At 36.6% G+C, this 25338-nt stretch overlaps 1 protein-coding gene across 1 annotated transcript in view; it reads right to left on the minus strand.

Annotated features, from left to right (window-relative positions):
* The window catches only part of TRPC4 (transient receptor potential cation channel subfamily C member 4), a 268137-nt gene that overhangs the window by 117440 nt on the left and 125359 nt on the right, over nt 1–25338 (minus strand). The window contains exon 3 of the mRNA XM_072610416.1: nt 23453–23971. Within this exon, the coding sequence (XP_072466517.1) occupies nt 23453–23971 (519 nt within the window). The remainder of the gene's footprint in view (nt 1–23452; nt 23972–25338) is intronic.

The following is a 25338-nucleotide window of genomic DNA, read 5'->3' on the forward strand; positions in this document are numbered from 1 at the left end:
GCTCAGCCTTAGTTTTCATAACTTCAAAATGGGGATAGTAATGTATGTATCATCAATCTCATAGATAACCATAAGTAAAATACTTTGTAAGCACTGATAAAGTTTTAATCATCATCCTCATCATAGCTAACATTTATATAGCACTTATGTTAGTGCCATGCCTTATTCTATGAGCTTTAGAAATATCATCTCATTTGATCCTCACAAAAATTCTGCAAAGTAGGTGTATTATAATTCCCATTTTACACATGAAGATACTGAGGGAAACAAGTGACTTGCCCAAGGGTCACACAGCTAGTGACTCTCTGAGGATGGATATTCTTGGTCTTCCTGATTTCAGGCTTTGCACTCTATTCATTACACCTTCTAGCTGCCTTAAGGTCTACATAAATATTAACTATTTTTTATTTTTAATATTAGATTTCCTTTCTGTTGAGTCACTTTGACAACAATGATTTATGTCACACTCGTTGGGGCTTTGTTTTGTTTGGTTTTGTTTGTGTTTTTATTTGTTTGTTTTTTCAATAGTTAGGTGCAGTAACACATTTATAAAAATAAGTTTGAATCTCTTACCAAAGGGTCAAAGTGATTCTTGAAACAAATTTACACAAAGAAGCCTGGCCTTAATGTAAGGGTTTCATGGTGCCTTACAAAAGACCTGCCTCATAGCTCTGATTTAACACGTGGACCATAGTGAGGCGGAGATGGGATAAAGTATGTGTATGACTGAGTCTTCTCCCAAGTATAGAATTATACCTCTAAGACACTCCTGCCAACATTTTCCTCAGTGACTCTGTGAGCCTCAGTCAGTGTACCGAGAGTTCCACATCCTCATTAATATTTTTTTCTATACTAAATAGGCATAAGAAAAGTTCAAGAATCAGAAAAGTTGTGGAGGGAGAGCTCTTCATTAAGGTTTCAGGGGACCATGGGTACATACTGTGTGTGGTCTGTCTGAGGAAACTCAGCATGTTTATAGGCTGAATGTCACACAGAGGCAAAATAACGTACAGTATATCCAAGCTGGACAACAGTTACTGTTCTGGGGAAGAAGAAAAAACCAAACAAACAGCATTCTGCTTATACTTCTGAATTCAATTGAGATAGAAATTTAAAAAAAAAAATAAAGATTGAGTGCATCACAGGATCCTTCCACAATCTTATTTAGAAGGAGCGAATGTTTCCTTCGTTCAAAGCTAAGCAGAACAATGTTCTACGCAGCTACTCTCAGGATGTTTTTCACTGTTTATCTCCTTCTGCTTTTCTCTGTGTGTGGGGAAGATGGTTGTGAGGGGACGCTGTGGGGTGGAGGGAGGAACATGGGGCCACCCATGGAGGGCTCCTTCAATCTGGGGCCCTCGTCAGACACCGTAGATAGCTCTGTAAAACAGTGCAGAAATGTAACAGAACTGAAAATTCTGCCCACGATCAGCCTCTGCTCAGCCCAGGGCAAAAGAATAAATGACACAGCACCCAGAGAAGTTTTTCTCATTCTTATCAATGCAGAAGACATATTTAGGTATGACATTAAGGTTCACAAAATATTTTGCTCAGAATAATCCTTTGAAATAAGGAAATATCATTATTACTATTTTCTGGACCACATTCAGGATTTCATTAATGTTGGGTGTTCTCAGTGAGGCAATTCTTTCTCCCATTGTAAAATCCTGATTTGCAACATGTAGTTTTAGAAAAATGTCCCGTTGGGAGTGGGGGTGGAGTCACTGAGAAGTAAAGTGACTTTCCAGGGTCACACAGCCACTATATTAGAGGTAGGACTTGAACCAATATCTTCCTTGATCCAAAATGAGCTGGCTGTCCACTATAGTATGATACGTCTCTGCAAATGTTATTTTCCTCATTTCAAAGAAGATAAAGGTGAGTTTCAGAGAAATGAAACATCTTGCCCATCTGTGGTCCCACAGCTAGTATCAGAGCTGGGGCTCAACAGCAAGTGTCCTGATTCTGAGTCCAATGCAAAAATGGAAAACATTAATTTGATTATGTTATGATTATTCTTTGAAAATGAAAAGAAGCTTCCTCTTTACCAATCTGTAAATTAATAAACACATCTTTAAGGAGACAGATCAATTGAATGACTATCTTTGATTTTGGTAAAGTTCTAGAGAGTGATTTTTGTTATTTAATTGTTCTTAAGAATATAAACTTAAAAAATAACCTCTAATTCCTAAATCATTTGAATATGTTTCATGAGGTAAAAGAAACATGAATCCAAGTTAAGAAAAAGAAGCATCTCATATATAATTCCCAGAAATCTCCTTCTCTGCTCTGACATTGCCACCGCTGTAGATCAGGCCCTCATTGCCTCATGCCTAGATTATTGCAATAGCCTCCTGGTGGGTCAGCCTGCCTCCTGTCTCTCCTCACTCCAGTCCATCCTCCCTTTTGTCACTAAATGTACGTCTGATCATATCAACCCCATACTCAATAGAGTACAATGGCTTCCTGTCACCTCCAGGAGCAAATAGAAAATTCTCTGCCATTCAAAGCCCTTCATAACCTACCCCCTCTTACCTTTACAATCTTCTTACACTTTGCTTCCCCAAAATGAACTCTTTGACTCAGTCATACTGGTCTCCTGGTTGTTTCATGAACAAGACACTCCATTTCCTTAACTTTGGACAATTTCTCTGACTGTTCTTTGTGTCTGGAACATTGTCCCTCCTCCACTGTGGCTGCTGACCTCTCTGGCTTCCTTTAAGTCCCAAATAAAATCCCACCTTGCATAAGGAGCCTTTCCTAATTCCTTTTAATTCCAGTGATTTACCTCTTTCAATTATATCCATTTATCCTGTATATAGTTTGCATTGTGCGCATTTGTTTGCATGTAGTTTCCCCCATTAGAGTGTAAATTCCCTAAGGACAAACACTGTCTTTTACCTCTTTTTGTATCCTCAGCACTTAGCACTGTGCCTAGAATTTAGCAGGAACTTACTACGTTCATTGAATTAATTATTATTAAGAATTAGTCATATCCAAATTTAGATTAAAATTTGATTAGTGATTGTATTATGACGTTCCAAGAACTATCATTCCTCCCCCCATATACACACCCTCACTCTTGTATATGTTATTTTAGAATCTTTACTTCCAGAAAAGAAGTGAATTCAATGATGACTTTATGAATTGGGATAAATTTTTAAATCTGTATTGCCCACTTAAGGCAATTTTCAATTACTCTTAGAAATGAAATGGAAACATGAGGGTAACTAAATGAATCATAGGAAAGAAGTGGTTCTGAAACCTGTGCGACTGAAGAAGATATGGGCCTAGAGTCCCAATAAACCTGATTTTTGTTTGTTTGTTTTTAGGTTTTTGAATACTTAAGAGTGGTTTGTTCTCCTAGTTGATTCTCAGTAACCTACATAGTCATAAGAAGGCTGAAGCATTGAACTTGTTCTGAAAACAACACTTCTGGGTGCAAAGAGAAAGCCCATTCAAATACATAATGGAATTTTTCCAGTGCTAGTACAGTGATGTTTTTCTATTCTCATTTTTAGTCTGTGACAGATTAAAGTAGCCATGGAAAGAGCTGTTTGCCCAGAGGGTATACGAGTTTATATCATGTAGAAGTAACAGAGAAAATCATCATTCACTGTTTTCAAGATGCATATGCCTTTGAAATTTGTTGCTTCCGTTACATTATTTAAAGCTATATTAAAGCTATAGCTGTGTCTGAGATAATATTAAAAAAGAAACATTTTGTTTCCCATTACTTATAAGTTTTAAAGTGAGAATTTTCTAATCAGTGATAGTAAGGGGGAAGGTGATCAGTTTATACACATGTTATGGGGTATGCATATTTCAGGCTTTACTAATAGAGGAAAAGTAAGCATTAATTCCAAAATGCTTTAAGGGAAGGAGTTTGCTTCTCTTTCAATTAGCTATAAAGAACTTTTCTTGGGAAATAAAGCCCAAACTGTAAGACTCTGATGTTCATTTAAATGACTAATAACCTGTCACAGTTCTGTCAGCTATAATGACAAGTACTGAGCAGACATGTGCTTTGTCTCTAATTCAGGAGCAGGTCCAGAAATGTTCAGGACATACAATTGTGTAGTGATTGGTCATTAGGGACCCTGCCATCCATGCTACTGTCACCTAGCAACAGTGAGTATAGGCCACATAGGTGGAACAAAAGGGGGTACAAAAGGCAAGGAAAACACTGCAAACAGAGGAAAAGACTGAGAGAACTCCCTAGTGAGGAGGCATATCAATATATGGCATTTACTGTGTAATCTACCACACAAAATTACTTGTAAAGTAAAAAAAATTAATTTTAATCTGTTAATCCTAGGAATCAGAGCTAGGATGGACCTTAGACATCATCTGCTCTTTTTTAAAGTGAGGTCCAAATAATACTAGCACAAGGGAGTACAAGTGATGGTCAGGATTTAGATTCAGGTTGTCTCAAAAGCCATTGTTCTTTTCTTGCTCACTACAAGTCTAAGGTCAGGGCACCATCCTGCTTTTGATAATTGTGTTATTATGGGCCTCAATGATTCCATCTGTGCAACAGAAATAATAATATCTGCACAATCTCCTTCATTAGGTAGTTGTGAGGGAAGTAATACACATATATATATGTAAATGGAATTTATTACTAGAGCATTTTATTCCCAAATATTCAGCAATTACTTTAATAATAGAAAGTCACCAAAATAATTGGAAGGGGTATCTGAACTGTAGAAAGACAGATAGCACATGATTCTCTCATTTTCTTCTTTTCCCTAATTCTAATTTTCTTCTCTTCCTTACCTTTATCTAGTAACCCACTGAGACTATGACAGACCAAGTCTCCACAACTTTCCATAAAAAAGTAAGCAAAAGAGTAATGAATTATTCAAATTTTTCAAGGTATTTTTACCCTTTAGAATTAATTAGACATAATACTCTAGAACTTTCCATTCACAAGAAAATTTAGAAGTCAACTGTGAGGTAACAACTAGTTCTGGGCCAGAAAGAAGTAGGAAGAAAAAACTGAGAGTAGAAAAGGATATGTGAACTAAAGACAGCTCTAAGAAAAAAATTTAAATTGATAATACAACTTGGGTAAGTGTTCTTGGGCTTCAGGTTCCTCATTTGTAAAATAAGACAGTTGCATTCCACAGGCTATCAGATCTCTTCTAGCTATAAATATTTAGACTATGATTTTTTACATTTAATTTTTTCTCAATTATATAACAATTTTAAAATATATATATTTTTTTAATTTTTAGTTATAAATTCCTTTCTTTCTTCCTTTCCTCCCATCCCACCTTTTTGGGAAGGCAAGCAATTAGATATAGATTATATATGTACAGTTATGCAAAATTTTCCACATTAGTCATGTTGCCAAAGAAAATGCAGATCAAAACCAAACCAAACCAAGAATGATAAAGAAAGTTGTTTTTTTTTTTTTTAAACATGTTTCAAGCTGTATTGAAATGCCAATAGTTTGTTCTCTGGATGAGGAGAGCATTTTTCATAAGTTCTTTGGAATTGTTTTGGATCATTGTATTGCTGAGAATAGTTAAGTCATTCACAGTTGATCATTATACAATATTCTATTACTGTATACAGTGTTCTCCTGATTCTGCTTGATTCACTTTGTATCAGTTCATGTAAGTCTTTCTAAGTTTTCCTGAAATGATCTTGCTCATCATTTCTTATAGCACAGTAGTATTCCATCACAATCCTATACCACATCTTGTTCAGCCACTCCCCAGTTGGTGGGCATCCCCTCAATTTCTTTGGCTGCATCCTATAAATTGTGGTATGTTGTCTCATCATCATCTCATTGTTATTACTTCCATGATTTGATCTTTGCCACACTCATTATTTAGGATTTGTTTAACTTCATTTAACTTACCAATAAATTTAATACATGCTTTCACTTCCCTTTATTGAATTCAATTTTATTGTGTTATTATCTAAAAGGATGCATTTAATATTCCTCCTTTTCTGCAATACATTGTGAGGTTTTTATGCTCTTACATGGTCAATTTTTGTGAAGGTGCCATATACAACTGAGAAAAGTTACACTCCTATCTTATGGATATTCTCTGGAGTGTTATTATATTTAAATTTTCTAAAATACTATTCACCTCCTTAACTTCTTTCTTATTGATTTTCTGATTAGATATATTTAGTTTTGAGAGGAGAAAGACAAGTTCATCCACTAGCATAATTTTACTGATTATTTCCTCCTGTAATTCATCCAACATTTCCTTTAAGAATTTGGATGTTATACCATTTGGTGCATATATGTTTAGCATTGTTATTATTTCATTGTCTATGTTAACTTTTAGCAAAGTGCAGTTTTCCAGCTTATTTATTTTACTTAAATCTATTTTTGCTTTTCTTTGTCTGAGATCGTGACCACTTTTGTTGCACAGTTTTTTTTTTTATTAATTTATTTATTTAACTTATAACATTCATTTTAACAAAATTTTGGGTTCCAAATTTTCTCCCCTTTTGTCCCCTCCCCCCGCAAACACCAAGCATTCTAATTGCCCCTATGACCAATCTGCTCTCTCTTCTATCATCCCTCTCTGCCCTTGTCTCCATCTGCTCTTTTGTCCTGTAGGGCCAGATAGCTTTCTATACCCCTTTACCTGTATTTCTTATTTCCTAGTGGCAAGAACATTACCCGACAGTTGTTCCTAACACTTTGAGTTCCAACTTCTTTACCTCCCTCCCTCCCCACCCCTTCCCTTTGGAGGGCAAGCAATTCAATATAGGCCAAATCTGTGTAGTTCTGCAAATGACTTCCATAATAGTTGTGTTGTATAAGACTAACTATATTTCCCTCCATCCTATCCTGTCCCCCATTACTTCTATTCTCTTTTGATCCTGTCCCTCCCCATGAGTGTCGACCTCAAATTGCTCCCTCCTCCCCATGTCCTCCCTTCCATCATCCCCCCCACCCTGCTTATCCCCTTATCCCTCACTTTCCTGTATTGTAAGATAGGTTTTCATACCAAAATGAGTGTGCATTTTATTCCTTCCTTTAGTGGAATGTGATGAGAGTAAGCTTCATGTTTTTCTCTCACCTCCTCTCCTTATCCCTCCACTAATAAGTCTTTTGCTTGCCTCTTTTATGAGAGATAATTTGCCCCATTCATTTTCTCCCTTTCTCCTCCCAATATATTTCTATCTCACTGCTTGATTTCATTTTTTAAAGATATGAGCCCATCCTCTTCAATTTACTCTGTGCTCTCTGTCTCTATGTGTGTGTGTGCATGTGTGCATGTGTGTGTGTGTAATCCCACCAAATACCCAGATACTGAAAAGTTTCAAGAGTTACAAATATTGTCTTTCCATGTAGGAATGTAAACGGTTCAACTTTAGTAAGTCCCTTATGACTTCTCTTTGCTGTTCACCTTTTCATGCTTCTCTTCATTCTTGTGTTTGAAAGTCAAATTTTCTTTTCAGCTCTGGTCTTTTCATCAAGAATGCTTGAAAGTCCTCTATTTCATTGAAAGACCAATTTTTCCCCTGGAGTATTATACTTAGTTTTGCTGGGTAGGTGATTCTTGGTTTTAGTCCTAGTTCCTTTGACTTCTGGAATATCCTATTCCATGCCCTTCAATCCCTTAATGTAGAAGCTGCTAGATCTTGTGTTATCCTGATTGTGTTTCCACAATACTTGAATTGTTTCTTTCTAGCTGCTTGCAATATTTTCTCCTTGACCTGGGAACTCTGGAATTTGGCCACAATGTTCCTAGGATTTTCTCTTTTTGGATCTCTTTCAGGCAGTGGTCTGTGGATTCCTTGAACACTTATTTTGCCCTCTGGTTCTAGAATCTCAGGGCAGTTTTCCTTGATAATTTCATGAAAGATGATATCTAGGCTCTTTTTTTGATCATGGCTTTCAGGTAGTCCCATAATTTTTAAATTGTCTCTCCTGGATGTATTTTACAGGTCAGTTGTTTTTCCAATGAAATGTTTCACATTATATTCCATCTTTTCGTTCTTTTGGTTTTGTTTTGTGATTTCTTGGTTTCTCATAAAATCATTAGCCTCCACCTGTTCCATTCTAATTTTGAAAGAACTATTTTCTTCAGTGAGCTTTTGAATCTCCTTTTCCATTTGGCTACTTCTGCTTTTGAAAGCATTCTTCTCCTCATTGACTTTTTGAACCTCTTTTGCCAATTGAGTTAGCCTATTTTTCAAGGTGTTATTTTCTTCAGCATTTTTTTGGGTCTCCTTTAGCAGGGAGCTGATTTGTTGTTCATACTTTGACTGCATGTCTCTCATTTCTCTTCCCAGCTTTTCCTCCACCTCTCTAACTTGATTTTCGAAATCCTTTTTGAGCTCTTCCATGGCCTGAGCCCATTGAGTGGGCTGGGATATAGAAGCCTTGACTTCTGTGTCTTTGCCTGATGGTAAGCATTGTTCTTCCGCATCAGAAAGGAAGGGAGGAAATGCCTGTTCACCAAGAAAGTAACCTTCTATAGTCTTATTTCTTTTCCCTTTTCTGGGCATTTTCCCAGCCAGTGACTTGCCTTCTGAATATTCTCTTCACACCCACTTCACCTCCGGATCCTCCCAGCCAGCACTTGGGGTCTGAGATTCAAATGCTGCTTTCCAGCCTCAGGGCTTTTGGCGGGGGCAGGGCTGCTATTCAGGGTGAGATTAAGTTCAGGTGCTCACGTCAGGGCAGGGCTGCCACACTGGGCTCAGTTCCCTCAGGGGGTTTATGCAGAGACCTTCAACAATGGATCCAGGCTACTGCCTGCTTTGGGAGCCCCTGTCTGCTCCCACATCCACTTCTGCCTCCCGAGGGGGCCTGAGTTATGGGGGCACCCCACTCCCCTCTCGACCCACCAAAGAGACCCTCTCACCGACCCCCGTCACCTGTGGGTGGAGGGACCCGTGCGGCTGCTGGAGATCCCGTCCCTGAAGCCCGCTTGGATCTGCTCATCTTGGTGCCGCGGCCATGGCAGGGCTGTACTTGGCTCCCAGTCCACGGCGCCCAATCCTCAGCACAAAGGACCTTTTGCGAGAGGTTTGCAGGTCCCTCTGGAACAGAAATCTCCTTCGCTCCAATGTCCTGTGGCCTCTGGTCCTGCAGAATTCGCAGTGAGTTGCTATTTACAGATGTTTTATGGATTGTGGGTTCGGAGCTATGTGTATGTGCATCTTTCTACTCCGCCATCTTGGCTCCACCCCCTGTACAGTTGTTTAAATTGTGATTGACCCTTTGTAACCTCATTTGAGGTTTTCTTGGAGTGATTTGCCATTTCTTTCTCCAGCTCATTTTACAGATGAGGAAATGGAGGTAAACAGGGTGACCCCAGGACTGGCACTCTATCCATTGTGCCACCTAGCTGCCCTTCATGATTGCTACTCCTCTTCCTTTTTTTTTGAAATTTTTAATAGATTATTTTTCAGCCCCTTACTTTTACTCTGCATATCTCTTTGTTTCAAGCATGCTTCTTGTAAACAAGATACTCTTGATTTTAATCCAGTCTCCTATCCACTTCCTTTTTATGGATAAATCCATCCCATTCATATTCACAGTTACAATGATTAATTTTGTATTCCACTCCCTCATATTTTTCCCTTTTTATTCTTCTATTCCTATCTTTTTCCTTGTCCTCTTTTAAAAATCTGTTTTGCTTCTGATCAGTACCTTTCTTAATCTGCCCTCCCTTCTATCAGTTTCCTTCTCTTTTTCTTATGCCCTACCCCTCCTAATTCCCTATAAAATAATATAGATTTCTATACCCAACTGAATGTGTATATTATTCTCTCTTTGGGTTGATTCTGATGACAATAAGGTTCAACTGTTACATGCCACCACTGCCATCCATCTTCCCCTCCACTGTCAAACCTCTTCCTTTCACATCTCTTTTATGTGAGATAATTTTCCTCATTTCCCTCTTAGTTTAACCTCTTCCCAATGCATCCTTCTTTCTCTCCCCTTTATTTTTTTGCAACTGTCACAACATAGTCATCACACCCATGTGCTCTGTCTGTGTATACTCCTCCTAACTGCCTTAATAATGATAAAAAATTCTTAGTAGTTATGGTTATCATCTTCCCATGTAAACATTTTTAACCTTATAAATTCCTTTATGATTTCTCTTTCATGTTTATCTTTTTATGCCTTTCTAGAGTCTTGTATTTGAAAGTCTAATTTTGTATTCAGCTCTGCTCTTTTCATCAGGAATGCTTGAAAGCCCTCTATTTCATTGAATATCCATTTCCTCCTGAAGGATTATACTTAGTTTTGCTAAGTAGGCGATTCTTGATTTTAATTCTATCTCCTTTGCCTTCCAAGATATCACATTTTAAATCCTCTGATCATTTTAATGTGGAAACTGATAAATCTATTGTCACCCTGGCTCCATGATATTTGAATTGTTTCTTTCTAGCTGCTTGCAATAGTTTCTCCTTAACCTGGGAGCTCTGAAATTTATCTATAGTATTCCTGGTAGTTTTCATCTTGGGATCATTTGGGTGATGATTATTGCATTCTTTCCATTTCTACTTTACCCTCTGGTTTTAAGACATTAGGGTGCTATTATTTTTAATGATTTCTTGAAAGATAATAGCTAAGCTCTTTTATATTTTTGGTCACGGTTTTAAGGTAATCCAATAATTTCTAAATTATCTCTCCTTGATCTATTTTCCAGGTCAATTATTTTTCCAATGAGTTATCTACATTTTCATCTATTTTTTTCATTCTTTTGATTTTATTTTATTATTTTTCTACATCTCATGGAGTCATTAGTTTCCAATTGTCCAATTCCAAATTTTTAGGAGTTATTTTTGTCAGTGAACTTTGAACTTTTGTACCTCCTTTTTCACTTGACCAATTCTACTTTTTAAGGAGTCTTATCATCATGCTCTAAAAATAAAATACAAAAAAACAAAAACCTTTTGGCCTACTCTGTTTTTTTTAACAGTGTTATTCTTGATAGAATCTTAATAGAACTGCCCCCAGCCAGAATATTCTAGCTTCATTTTAGAACCCTCCTTAAGGCCCACTGTACCTAATGAGTCCCCCCACCTCAACACTGCCAATGTCCTAACATCTTTGTAGATGCCTCACCACTTACTTGAAGAACAGATATATCCCTGATACTCATAGTTCTCAAAAAAAACAGCAGGTGTGGAGACTCATTCATTGGTTCTACCTGGGCACTGCTCCAAGACCCATTCCTCATAGTTCCCACAGAAACAGGTGTGTTCTTGTACTCAATCACAATCACGTTATCCATGTAGTCCTAGACAGGACCAAAATACTCAGACAATCAGAAAGCAGCACCACTATGATGTAGAGCAGGAAGGTTGACCAACAAACCATAGAAGAAACCCACCCTATGATCCTGCCTGGGCAGTAATAGTAAAGAACTGACCTAGAATGAACTTATGATGTAGAGAGGCTTATTATAACATCAGTACCATTTATATATAACCCTCCCAACTGCATTTATTTTGGACAACTACATGTGCAGTTCCATTGAGGCCAGAATCCCTCCTCCATTACTTGATCCTTTAACAAGCTACTCTTGCCTTTCTAATATTAATCATGTTCCCATATTCAGTGTAAATTTTTATTGTGCCATCACTATTATATTCTCTATACAATTGTATGTCTTGCCTTAATGAGGGGGATAAATTCCTCTAAGAGACTTAGCCACTCATTAGAGCATGAAACCTCAAACTATATTAAATCTTTTCAACTGGCCAGGAGTCAACTTGAGTCTTTGAAATTCTTTAAGGGTGTCCCACCACAACTCTACACAAACCTCATCAGTTTTTGGTGTCCCAGAGTTTAAACCTCAACAATTCTTCAGTATTTGTGACACCAAGCTGTTGATCCACTTTTCATAATTTTCTTGCATCACTTCTCATTTATTTCCCCAATTTTTCTCTACCTCTCTTATTTGATTTTCTAACCTTTTTAAGTTCTTCTGGGAGTTTCTGTTGAGTTTGCATGCAGTTCACATTTCTCTTTGAGGCTTTATTTGTAACTGCTTTGACATCATCGTCTTTTGCACTTGGGCCTGATCTTCCCTGACACCACAGTAACTTGTAATAGTCAGGGTACTTTTTTGTTATTTTTAACCTATTTATTGACTGTTAAATTTATGTTAGAATTGAGATCTGTTCTTGGGGTGGAAGTGACATTGTCTGAAGCTTCATGGCTTCAATTCTGCTTTTTTCAGAGCTAGTTCTGGGAGTCTGTAGGTTTTTGGTAATTCCAAGTTAAAATGTTCTACAGAAAGGTATGGTCACCGATCTCCTTTTCAGCGCTCTAGGGAACAATCCCCTGTAGTCACCACTAGTAGCATATCTCCTATTCCTGGGAGTGTGACCAAATTTCTTATGTTCTCCTGCAGCACATTTGCTAGTGCTTCTCTCTGTCTTGGAGTTGAGACTAAGATCCTTACTTCCAGGTGAGCAACCAAAGGCACACCTCTCTGTCTTGAGAGAGAGACATGGGCAATTGCTTCCATGTGACCACATGTGCTCTTGTTCCTTTTGCCCCTGGGACTGTAACTTGGAACTGTGTATGGATAATGCAATAGAGTCCTGAACCCAACACCAGCAAAGAGTACCCACCAATCTCCTTCCAAACAGTTGTCTGATACCCACTCTCTGCCTGCACCTCTCCTTCTCAAAACCTCCTGCTGCTGTCAATGTTGCCACTCCAAGATGCAGCCTGCATTTACTTGTGCTCTGTTTCTGGGGCCTGCCATTATCTGAGAGATACAGACCTTTCTTGCTGACTTTCTAAGTTATATTGGGCTAGAAAATTGTTGTACCTGAACTTTTATTGGTTCTGCCACTCCAGAATTCAATTTGAGGCGTTATTTTAGAGATATTTGTGAGGAAATTTGGGAGGGCTTGACTATCATCTTATCCACCTTTAGATTTGCCCCATCTGTCATTTCAGTACTGCCTAACCCTTAGGTTCTACTGTTTTTGAATGTTTCTAAAGGTTTCTCCAATACGTCATCTCCCCTCTTCCCATCCTCATTCAAATACTCACTGAGGCCTGACTGTTCCAACAGGGAATAGTGCTTTTTGTCCTTCTGGTTTTGTCTTTCTGAGTGTAGAAAATTACAAAAGGGCTCGTATCTGATTCTAGTTTCTGAATCTAGCAGATTATTAGAGAAATTTACAAAATTACCTTATTAACTGACATATGGTCCATATATACTTAATCTGTAAGCATTGTCCGGTCTTTTACCCTCTTCTGCAAGATATAAGTTCTTTGAGGACAGGGACTATTTCATTTATGTTTTTGTGTCCTCTGTGTTAAGCACAGTGTCTGGCTTATACTAGATGTTTGAAAATGTGTACTTATTGATTGTGAATGTAATATTAGAATAGTTTAAGAGAAAAGGAAATGTCTATGTAGCTACTAGCATCTTACAAGTATCTACTTAATCTTGGAGAGTATTAAAGCCCTGGTACTGAGGGAGGGCTACTGATCCATCTTCTTACTACCTCTTCATGGAGTACACAGTTTTTCAACCTCACAAGCCACATTCCAGTGTAAAGCAGTTAGCTTGTGTCATCTAAACAGTTGCCAAGCAAAATAAAGAATATTAAACCAGAGTCTTTTAAAGGCTGTTGAAATCCTTCTTTGCTAAAATGAAGCAGATTTTTATCAGTTAAACTTCCTACTTCAATGATTAATTCCATTTATTGTGGTGTTTGCTAATCCTTTAGATAAAATATCAAATCTTCACTGCTCTATATTCTTTAATTTTTTTTCAATTAACAAAAATATATGCTCTCCCTCTTTTACACTAGTCTACAGGATTTCCAGCCCCATAAAGCTGAATTTACACAGTAGCTTTAGGCCATGCTTTGGCAGAGTAGAAGTGATTTTTACTATAAATTTGATGCATAAGTAATCTAAGGAAAATAAGATACCTATGTTCTACTCAGTGAACATATGAAACATTTAACACCATGAATAGATATAACTTCTGGAAATAATGAAATCATTTTTACTTTCTTAAGAAAAACACAACTTTTGAATCACCTGTAAAACTCATGGCAGGGATTAGCTCACATAAACTCTGTAGAGGGAGCTCCCTAAAGCTTAAGATTCTTAATTTGGGGATCATGAACTTGAAAACAACAAAATAAATATCCCAGTATAATTGGCTTCTGTTATACTCATGTTTCTTTTTTTGAGTCCATTCATTGAAGATATGATTCTGAAAAGGGATTCATAGGCTTCATCAGACTGAAATAGGGGTCTATGCCCCTAAATGTTAAGAATTTTGGTTCTGTAGGCTTGAATGGGGTAAAAATACCCTCTCTCACTACCTTCCTCTCTACCTCTGTATTAGTAAGCACCCCAACATACACAGGGAGGACTTCTATCCCAGGTTCTTAGATCTACATTCAAAAAAAGGAAAGGCAACTTTTGAGGGGTTAACAATCTCTTTAATCAAGCATATGTGTCATTCTTTTAACCAAGAATATATATATATATATATATATATATATCATTCACCTAGTTCGGGAGAGTAAGCATCCTGAACTTCAAAGAAAATGCAGAGAAATCAAAGCTCAACAGACAAGGCTTCTTCTGCCTGACCATAATCAATACATACATCACAATTCAACAGACAGGTCCAACTCTCTGACCATAGTTACCAGAGAGGGAAGCACCAATATCTGGGTTTTCAAAGGGGTGAAGGGAGAGGGGGTGAACATGAAGGGAGGGGAGTTTGAGGGAGCATGGGGGAGGAGTGGGGTGTCCTTAGCAGCTTCTCAGAGTCCTCCTCTGGCCAAACAAGCATTTCAAGTCAGTAAGTCCACCAATAAAAATATATCTCAGAGTCTATATACGCTTTTTAGAGCCAGAGGGCATCATATCCCTTGAGAACCAGTGCCTCATTAACAAAAGGTGTGAACCTTCCTACAAATCTTCCCAGGTCTAACAAAGGGTGGGAAAAATCTTCCTTAATCACATTATTCAGAGGCACTTTTAGTAAAACAAAAACAGCAAAAAGTCCGACTTTGCTTGACCTTACAATCTCTTTAATATAACCATAAGGACAACTGAGATTAAGTAAGGTCATACCCATTTTCCATCCCTATGACTCTTGTCCATTTGAGTATTCTCCAGGGATGGGAGGGTTAGTCACTGTGAACCTAAGGTTACCCTTCCAAACAAAATTTGACACTTTCCATTTCTGTCATCAGAATTGATTAAAAAATATCGTAGCCAATAATTATGTTAAATGACTGTTTAGAAAGATAATTCAGGAGGCGGCTGATTATCAATCCATCAAGAAAGGTCAGGAGTAAGTCTTTTGTACCTTGATAAGAGAATGCACACATTACCAAATGCTAATATAATTTTAAATATTTTTGCTCAAGAGATATCTTATCTTGATTGAATCAACTGGATGGCTACTCTATATTATATAATCTTTTCTTATTTTCCTGTTAAAAAGGTACAGTTTTTTAATTTGGATAGAATTTTTATACAAGTATGGGTCTTTGGAAAAGTGCATTTTTGTTGGAATTAAAATTTTAAGTTCAGAATTAGTGACTGTAGCTTATTTGTGTATACACTATAGAGTATTCAGTATGGAGGGGAAATGAAACTGTGGTTCTCTTAAGACAGGAAAATGATTTCTTTGTTTCCAGAGCTCACATGTGCTCTTTATGTTTAAAGGTTCAAAGGCTCATTGAAAGTTTGGGGGTCTTAATGTTCCTTAGACTTGTTAATCAAATTTACAATGAAAATAATCACATCTGCTCTGTCAAACTGTGGCCCAAAATTATCACTGTTATAGCGATTATTTCAGTATACCAAGTAGGGACCTGCATTACCAAGTAAAATGATAAGTCACAATTGCACAAAGGTTAGGAGCATGGATTATATCAGTAGTCATTAAATTTGAGGAAGATGATACATTTTTCACACATAGTGTTTCCTCCAAACAACGTACATTTCTAGACTCCAAATTTGCCTAATTATGATTCATTAGTTGTAATAAAAGACTGTGAGTTGTTATCAGTCCAGTCAGTTGGGCTCACATGCAGATGACTTTACTTCTATCAGTAATTTTAACTGCCATATATTAAACTAATTTGAATATTGAGGGGTTGAGAAGTAGTAGTGCTGTTCTAGAATCCCAATCAAGAAAAGCAGAATCTTTTAAAGGAAAGCATTCACAGGAACTCTTTAAAAGGCAATCAGCCAAAATACATCAATTTAATTAGGCAAAGTAATCTTCACGGACTTTTCAAAAAGCTAACAGCCTCCACAACTTCAAATTTGTTAAAGACTAAACTTGACAAAATTTATATTAAACAATTTTTAAAAATTATTTTAAATCAAAGTTTCATCTAGAATATATAACTTTACCAGAATATGCTAAACCAAATCACTGAAGCCAGCACTTTCCAAATAAATCTAGAGGTTTTACTTATGAAGAAGGAATTCCCATTTCAAAGAACACAAATAAAAGGAATAAGATGAATTTAAAATCTTGAAATCATTGTATAATAACTTAGGATCAGATTTTCACCTAAGGAAAAATGTTGCATTAAAAATATATGAATTGAATGAAAAGTAACATGTGACATCTTAATTTTCAATCCTTAACATTCTTGTAAAACTTTGTTTTTCCCATTCAAGATATAAAGAGAAAACGTAGATGTGATATATAAACTTATTAACATTCAAACTCTTACCCTTTGCCCCTTATTCAACCATTTCAGAATTTCTTTTTTTTGCTCTTTTTCTAGTTCTAGACCTCCGTAGAAGCACTATAGTATAAGCACATACTGTAGTATATGCTTATAGATGGAGAAGTGACCCAAGAAAACTTGGATTAAAAATCATGCCTCTGACTCATATTGACTGACATTAGGTAAGTCAGTTAATATCTCAAAGTTCCAGGAAAGTCACTAAGACTCCATTTTACAGAGAAAGCATAATGATAGAAGAAGTTACCTATTCCAATTAAATCACAGTATCATTTCCTATCCCTACACCTAGAGGAATTTCATTGATAGACAGATAGCATAATTCAGAAATAAAAATGTCTATATATATGTGTGTGTGTATATAAATATACATATACACATATACTATATACACATATATCTATATCTATCTATCTATCTACATGTATATATACACGCACTCCCTCTAAATCAATCAACAAGTATTTATGATGCACCTTCTTTATGCCAGGTACTGTGTTAGACAATGGGAATACAAAGACAAGCATGAAATAATTCCTGCCCTCAAAAAGTTTATATTCTGTTGGGGGAAGCATGTATATGGATAGAAATAGAGATACATATATAAATATGCATATACACACAATTATACACACACACACATACATACACACAAATGTATATGTAATATATATCAAATAAGTGCAAGGTGATTTTATGGGGGAAATGAGTAACATAGAGTATTAGGAAAAATTTCACATAGAAGGTAGTACTTGAGCTAGATTTTGAAGAAATCAAAGTACTCTAAGGTAAAGATAGGAAGCGATGCATTTTAGGCATCCTATCCACAGAGATGAAACATTATGTAAATAATGACAAGAAAGCCAATCTAGGATCCTAGAATATGGAAGGTGAGAAGATGATGCGTCTGTTTGTGTCTATGTGTGTGGAGGGATTATTTTGGAAAGGCAGAAAATAGTCAGATTGTGAAGGACTCAAAGAGGAGAACTCAGTGTACTTTACTAAGTAGGAGAATTTCATGGTCGGATTTGTCTTTTAAGAAAACCACTTTAGCAGCTACATGTATGATGAATTATACTAACAGAAAGAACTGAGGCAAGGAGACCAGTAAGAAGGTTATTGCAATAGTCCAAGAGAGTGGTGATGAAGACCTGAATCAGGGCTCTGGTTGTGTGAATTAATAAGAGGGAATAGATGTGAGGGATATGGTAGGAGAAGAAATGGAAATATTGGGCAATTGGACACATGAGGTGAGGGATTCAAGAACTCAAGAATAATGCTGAAGTTGAGAAAGTTGGTGACTAAATGTCTAATAGAGTTTTAGACAGAAATAAGGGTCAGAAAAGGGGACCAAAAATGCCTGTGACCTTAAAACAAAGTGACTAATTACACAGGTGTTGTACAATAATGTAAGACTCTTCACGACTCTGTGGACCATGTCATGCCAATGCTGTCCATGGGGTTTTCTTGGCAAAGATATTGGAATGATTTTCCATTTCCTTCTCTGATGGATTAAACCAAGGTTAAGTGACTTGCCCAGGGTCACAGAGGTATTAAGTGTCTGAGGCCAGATTTGAATTCATGTCTTCCTGACTGTACCACTGTACCCACTGAGCCACTTACTTGCCTCAATTACACAGGTACCTATAATGGTTTCTATTCTCTTAAAACAGAAAAAAGCACATGAATGGTAACTGCTTTGTCAAGAGCATAAAACTAGATTTACTACTGGAATTCAAATATGCTGAGAGCTTTTCTTAGACCTTCACATAGAATTTCAGACCTTGAATTAATTGAATTTTAATTCAAATCCATATTTATAGAAAACTATTACCATAACATTATCTTAGAGATTATGGAATTTTTCTTTCCGTAACTCTGAAAATGACTTTATGAAGGTGAACTAGATAGGAACCCAGAATCAAAGTCAGAGTTAGTGGTAGGATCATGTGTAGGTGAAAATTGCATGTATACAACATGTCCCAGTGTGACCTCATTGACAGAGATTGAGGGATGAACAATGAAATTGAGTTGTTTTCTGTGTCCTCTGTTTAATGTTCTGTTTTGCCTACCATTTAATATACTATATATGTAATATACATAAGCCAAATATGGCACATAGAACTACTGTCCCCAAACTCACTCAAGTACTTGCCTATATTAAAAAGTTAATTAATTTAAAAGAGCTAATATTGAGTTAGCAGCTTATCTACATGAAAAGGTGATCAAATTCTGAAGCTCATGCATTAATTCTAAAAGTCTTCCTCTCTATTCAGCAACCTGACCAATATTTCCCAACCTCCAACTCCACTGCCATTAGAATATCAGCTTCTAGTAACAGAGTTCATGTCTCTGTCTTACATTTGTGTCCCAAAAAACAGCATGGTGCTTTGCACAGATTAGGTGCTTAATAAATGGTTGTTGAATTAAACTGATTCATATTACTAATGCTAAATGTTTATCTGTTTTCAAATGTTTTTATTTTTATCTTCGGTTTCTTATATTATCAGAATTAGCTCATGTGTCCCTCCCCCGGAGAGACAATTCATACACCAAATATTATTTTTAGAGAGGAAGGAAAGCAGAACAAGAAACTGAAACGTTGAAAAATCTGAAAACACATGAAATATATAATACCTCTGGACTTTCCACCTTGTAGGAATGGGTTGGGAATGTCCTCTCTTATCTGTCCATTCAAGATGTTTCAGTTGTTTGGATATTTGTGAAGCAAATAGTCTCTTCAGGTTGATTTCTTTCTAAAAATGTTTCATTTTATTCTTTTTTTCTGGAGATCATCTGTGAATTCTTTCGATTGGAATTGCATCTTCTATGTTCAGAAATTCTAGTCAGTTCTTTTCTATTACATTGGTTTTAAGGTTTCTTCTGGAGGACACAGATAGAATCTTAGCTTATTTCTATACCTCCTGTCTTCAAGATGAGTATATCATTTTTTCTTGAATGGTGAACATATTTTCTTTCAGTTTTATTGTGTTTTGCTTCTTTTCTTCATGATTGTCTTTCACTTCTATATATTTGTATTTCTAATCAATTGTTTTCTCTTTTGTTTCTTTGATAAGACTTGTCATTATGTATTTCAATTTTTTCTATTTTGCCCATTCATTTTGCTCTGCAGATCATAGATTCTGTACTCATAATTCTCTTTTCCTTTTTTTTTTAACTGGCAAAGAGCAGCGCATTGTATTTCCGTGTTCTCCCCAAATTCTACCATGTCCTTTGCCTCATCAAGTGTTGAATCGTTTTCATTTGTTTTTCAGTATTTAGTCATAGATACTTGAACTTGTTTATTGGACCTGTGTTGGGGTTGGAAGCTCAATTCCGTGTGGACAGTCTTGGGCGGGTAAAGGTGGGAACTTCTAAATCTTAGAGCTCTCACGAGACCCCCCCAGGAAACGGCTGGGAATCGAGATGAACCGAGCTATCTCGTGTATTTCCGCCTCTTCCCGTGAGAAACGTGATGGGAGAGAGCTCTCCCCACCCTCGAGATTGTCCCGGATTGGAGCACACCTAGTTACCTAACAGGCACGGTATTCAGATGCAAACTATGCGACTGGAGAGTTAAGTAGGATCAGGGAAGCCTGAAAGCTCTCTTAGCACGTGAGGAGCCAAAGAGGACACAAGGCTCCGCTTTTCCTCTCTCTTCTCTCCCCTCCCCCTCTCTCCTCACTTATACTTCTACTTCCAATCTCTTATTGTAAGATCTTTGCCTCCTTGGGAGATCCCTCTCTCTCTCCCTCCTAAGGAAGAATCCCCTGCACTTGTAACTAGACCCTGAAATAAATCTCAACCCTTGTTCGACTCTGGAACGTCCTTTCTCTCATATGAGCATCTGGTTTGGCCAACCGAAGACCTCGGGAGGTGAGGTAAGAAGACTCGGGTAGCCCACAGGCCTCTAGGCCTGGCAGACCTGAAGACCGTATTTCCTTCACTTGGTGATGTTTTCCTTTTGATTTATCTGCTGATGATTAAGTTCTTTGAGTTTTCTTCTCCCTGAGATCTTCCATCATTTCAGTCTCTCTTCCTTTTCTCCCCCTCCGCAATTTTCCTTAATTCACTCTCTGACTCTGTCTTCTCTGGTAATGTTTTCCTTATGGGCTCAATTGCAAAGGTTTCAGCCTCCTCCCATGCTGAGCAATTCATGGTTTGCCAGCCTAGATCTCGGCCCCAGGTAACTTTTGAGTGGCCAAAACTGACTCAAACTGGATGCTGTGTTCCTTCCCTCCAGCTTACCTGAGGGTAGCATTGCTCTCCTCACACACAGTCTCTTCTTGTCCTGGTATCTATTTCCACTCTATTCCTCAGTTTTCTAGCCCAGAACTGTGCTGAGGTTGTCCACCCTGGCACAATCAATTCAATGCTAGTGTTACATGGCTGTGTCCCCAACAGGCTTATGCTTCTGAGGGTTTGCAGCCATGTTGACTGTCTGTAAGGACCTGAAAAAACTTCTGCAACCTGGAGCTGAGATTTACATGGCACTGCAAAGAGGAAGGGAATACCACAGTTGAAGTTGGGCTTTGACATAATCTAGGTTATGTCCTTGGTTCTTCTAGCACTGGAGGTGGGGGAAGGGTACTGAGTAACTTCAGGGTCAGTGAGTGTCATTCATTTTTTTTTAAACTTTTGGATTCTGGGTGTCTTATATCCCAGAGACACTTGAAGTTGCTTTATTTTGGTGCATATAATCCATTTTGCAGAGGTTTGAGAGGTCATAGGGATAAGAGAAAATATCTAGTTCTCCATTTTGTTGGTTAGGTGACTTGGAAGTTTGGTGTCATCTAGTTTAACTCCTATATTTTATAGAATAAGAAATTAAGGCCTGTAGAGGTAAAGTAACTTGCACACTAATACTTTGAATTAATGGCAGAGGCTCAAACTGAATAGCTAGCTTACAAACATTTATCTGGTACTCTAAGGTTTGTAGAGCACTCTACAAATATTATATCATTTTATACTGTTAACAACCCTGGGAGGTAGGTGATATTATTATCCTCATTTTACAGAGGAGGAAACTGAGGCAAACAGAGGCAAAGTAACTTGCCTGGAGTTATATATGTTGTAAATGTCTGAGACTGGATTTGGATTCAAACCTTCATGACTCCAATTCAGTGGTCTATCCAATGAGCCACTTAGCTGTTTTTATAGAATTGAGATTTCCTGACTCCCAACTTAAATTCAAAGTAATTTTTAAAATATCTTTCCACGGAATCATATTTACATAATCTATACACTAAATATGCATATGAATTTTATTTTTATTTTTTATGGAAGGGAAAAGGCCAGGCAATTGGAGTTAAGTGACTTGCCCAAGGTCACACAACTATTAAGTGTGTCAAGTGTCTGAGGCCAGGTTTGAACTCAGGTCCTCCTGACTCCAGAGCCGGCACTCTACTTATGAATTTTATAACAAATTAAATTTTGTTATTGATAAAAGATTATTTTAATAAATGTTAGATGTTCATAAAATGCTCTTGAATTTTTTTAAAAATCATCTTGCTTAATCTTTTACAGTTAACTACAATGACAGCCCCAAAAGTGTTACCAGGATTAGTTGAAACAGATGCAAATGGTATCATATGCCTCTACTACAAAAGAGAGGAATAACTAGACTTTCTAGAGAATGCTTTGCTTCAAGGTGGTGTTATTTTTCACAGAAACTACATTAAAAAGGATTACTTTTGTCTACTCTATTGAAAAGTTTTTCCTTGAAAATCATAGAAGAGATAACTGAATGAGGAAAACATAAAGCAGCTGAATTTAAGACATCATGACTTTTAATGATGGAATAACAAAGGTAAAAGAAGACACCAAGGATTTGGTAGCTAAACATAGTAGACAGTAGACTAAATACAACAGGCCTAAGCAGACTGAGCATAGTCAACCTAGTTAGAGTCAAATGATGCCTTTTTTATATATCAAAGCATCATCTTGTTTCCTTTTCATTTCCTTTGCTACACTTGATGTTTGAGTTGTTTGGTTGCTGATTTTTGGTTAGTTGAAGTGACCAACTGTACATTTTAGCTTCATAAAAAAAATTACATGAACATCTATACTATTTTCTCAGAAATTCTGAATTTCATAGTTAGGTTATTCTAAGTGACCAGGCTAGCCAATAAATAAAATCACATTACCGTGTGACTGGGATAGAGGTGTTTGAGGATATACCTAAAACCTCAAGTGAAAATGCTGTGCTTTCTGAAGAGGGTAGTAGATCATTAACAATTCTGAAGCAAGGATAATAACTTGTTAACTTGAACGATGGAAAGAAACCCAGAACTTCATCCCAAGATAACGGAAGTGGCTTAGGAGAGCAATCACTCTTCTATCAATTTCCCCAACATATTTTCTCATCACAGATCAAGAAAACCCTTGGCAATGTTATAGTCCCTGACTCACTTGCAATATTTAAGGCTTTTCATTTGCTATAGCAAACTATTCCATCCTAAAGCAGATACCAGCATTTAATACTGACTAGTAATAACAATAATAATTAATAATAATAATAGAAAGAATGAGACATATCAATGTCAGCATAATGTCCAACCTTAAAGGCTGGTTAATTATTTTTGTAATTTTTCTAATCAATCTTAATGGTGTTGGACAGTTTAAGTTTAGAAAGAAAATCCATAAATCCATAAAAGATTGAGTAACAATTTGCTTCTGTCAGTAAACTTTAGGGAACTAACGAGAAATATCTGGTTATTAAATATTGTCCAGGAGCACTCACCTCTTTTTGTCTGTACTTAATAGCCAACTTGAGTCTTGCAAGGTCATTGCCACTTTGTTCTTCTATCAAGCTGTTATCGTCTCTGTAATTCAGGATGATTTCCAACTCCCTGGAACTCCTTGTCTGATCCAAAAGGTCCTTAGCAAATTGCTTGCACTGCCGGGATAGTTCTTCATATTCAGATTTAAATTCATTTTCTACTTTGCTCAGTTCTTGAAGCTCCCAACTCAGCTGAAAAGCTGTGAGAAATGGATCCTCACTTGACAATGCAATCAGAGATGGACTTGCCAAGGCTTTGTAGATATTGAGTCTGGAACGAGAATGACGGAGGCTGTCTACATCTGAACTGGAGACACATTCAACACAATTGCAGCGAACTTCATGGGGCCTAGGTACAGAAACACCTTTCTGGACTAAAAGTTTGATTATCTCATAATTATTTGTATGGGCTGCCAAAATGATTGGTGTGATATCTGGTGTGAATTCAGAGAACTGTTTATCAAGGAGTATTGGAGGAACCTGAAAGAAAGGAAAAAGAAATCAATTCATCAAAAAGAATTTTTAAGCATCTACTATTAAGCAACTACTATTTGTCATATATTGCTCTAAGGACTAGAAATACCAATAAAAATAGTGAATCACAATGACTATTATTCAAGTCTTTGTATTTGAAATAATCTTTCGAGGGAAACATTGAATGATATTAAAAATCTTTTCCACAACTCTTGTATAGAATTGATCTGGCTTTCTCTCTTTTTTCTTGAAATAATATAAAATCACATCAAAAATAAATTCTTTGTATAACAACACATTTCATCTGCACCATGAATTTAGATATTATATGGTAATTGAAAAAAACAACTAATTACGCTAGAAACTTTCTTATTAAACTTTCCCTTGTCATTTGTCTCTCTCCAACTCTATGCTTTTTAGATGAAAAATTATCTCTAATATGCTCTTGTCAATGAACAGATATACAGTTGTTTCCCTTTTTTACTTATTAAATCTTTCAATAGAAATTCTTTTAGATATTCCTTGTGGGAAGTCATTTTTATTATGTTCCATCTTCTTTCCTCTTGATACTCAACCTCATAATAAAAGCAATCTTCAGTAATATGTTAATAAGCCCTTATCATTCCTATTGTCAATTCATTCTCCCTAATACATTTTCAGAATAAAGGACTCAAAATAAATTCACTTATAAATAGGTATTATTACAAAATATTCATGTTTGATTATGTCAGCAATAGATATTTTTATATTTTTCTCAGGGTTTAAAACAGCATTTATGTTTCAACATTTTGGTCTGCCAATATTCAAAAGATATTGAAGGCTGAGAAAACAATGCTGAATAAAGGTAAATAAAATATTAGGAAACCAAAAATGATTCCCAAATCCTACACATGACAATTAAGTGATATTACATGATCATTATCAAAATGACATTGTTGCAAAATACGCTAGGCATGGAAAAGTTTGAGAGTGTCTAAGAGTATTCATTGAAAAATATGGAAAGTCATTCAATGAAAGGTGGAATAATTCTTAAAAGACAAGAATTTAGTATATATGTGAGGGTGGCTAGGTGGCATAATAGAGGGACTGCAGAGTTCAGTTCTGATGTCAGACACTTACTAGCTATGAGACCCTGGCCAATTCATTGAACTCTATTTACCTCCATTTCTCCGAAAAAGTCTAGTCATTCCATTGATTAGAGTTCCTAAGTTTTTCAAAGTTATTTATCTTTATAATATTTTTAATCGTATAAACCATTTTCTGTTTTCATCATTTCACCCTGTATCAATTCATACAAATCATCTTAAGTTCTTTGAAACTATCCCTTTGGATATCCATCAATTGGGGAATGGTTAAACAAATTGTGGTTTGTG

This window comes from Notamacropus eugenii, chromosome 5 (assembly GCF_028372415.1).
Source record: "Notamacropus eugenii isolate mMacEug1 chromosome 5, mMacEug1.pri_v2, whole genome shotgun sequence".
NCBI lineage: Eukaryota > Metazoa > Chordata > Mammalia > Diprotodontia > Macropodidae > Notamacropus > Notamacropus eugenii.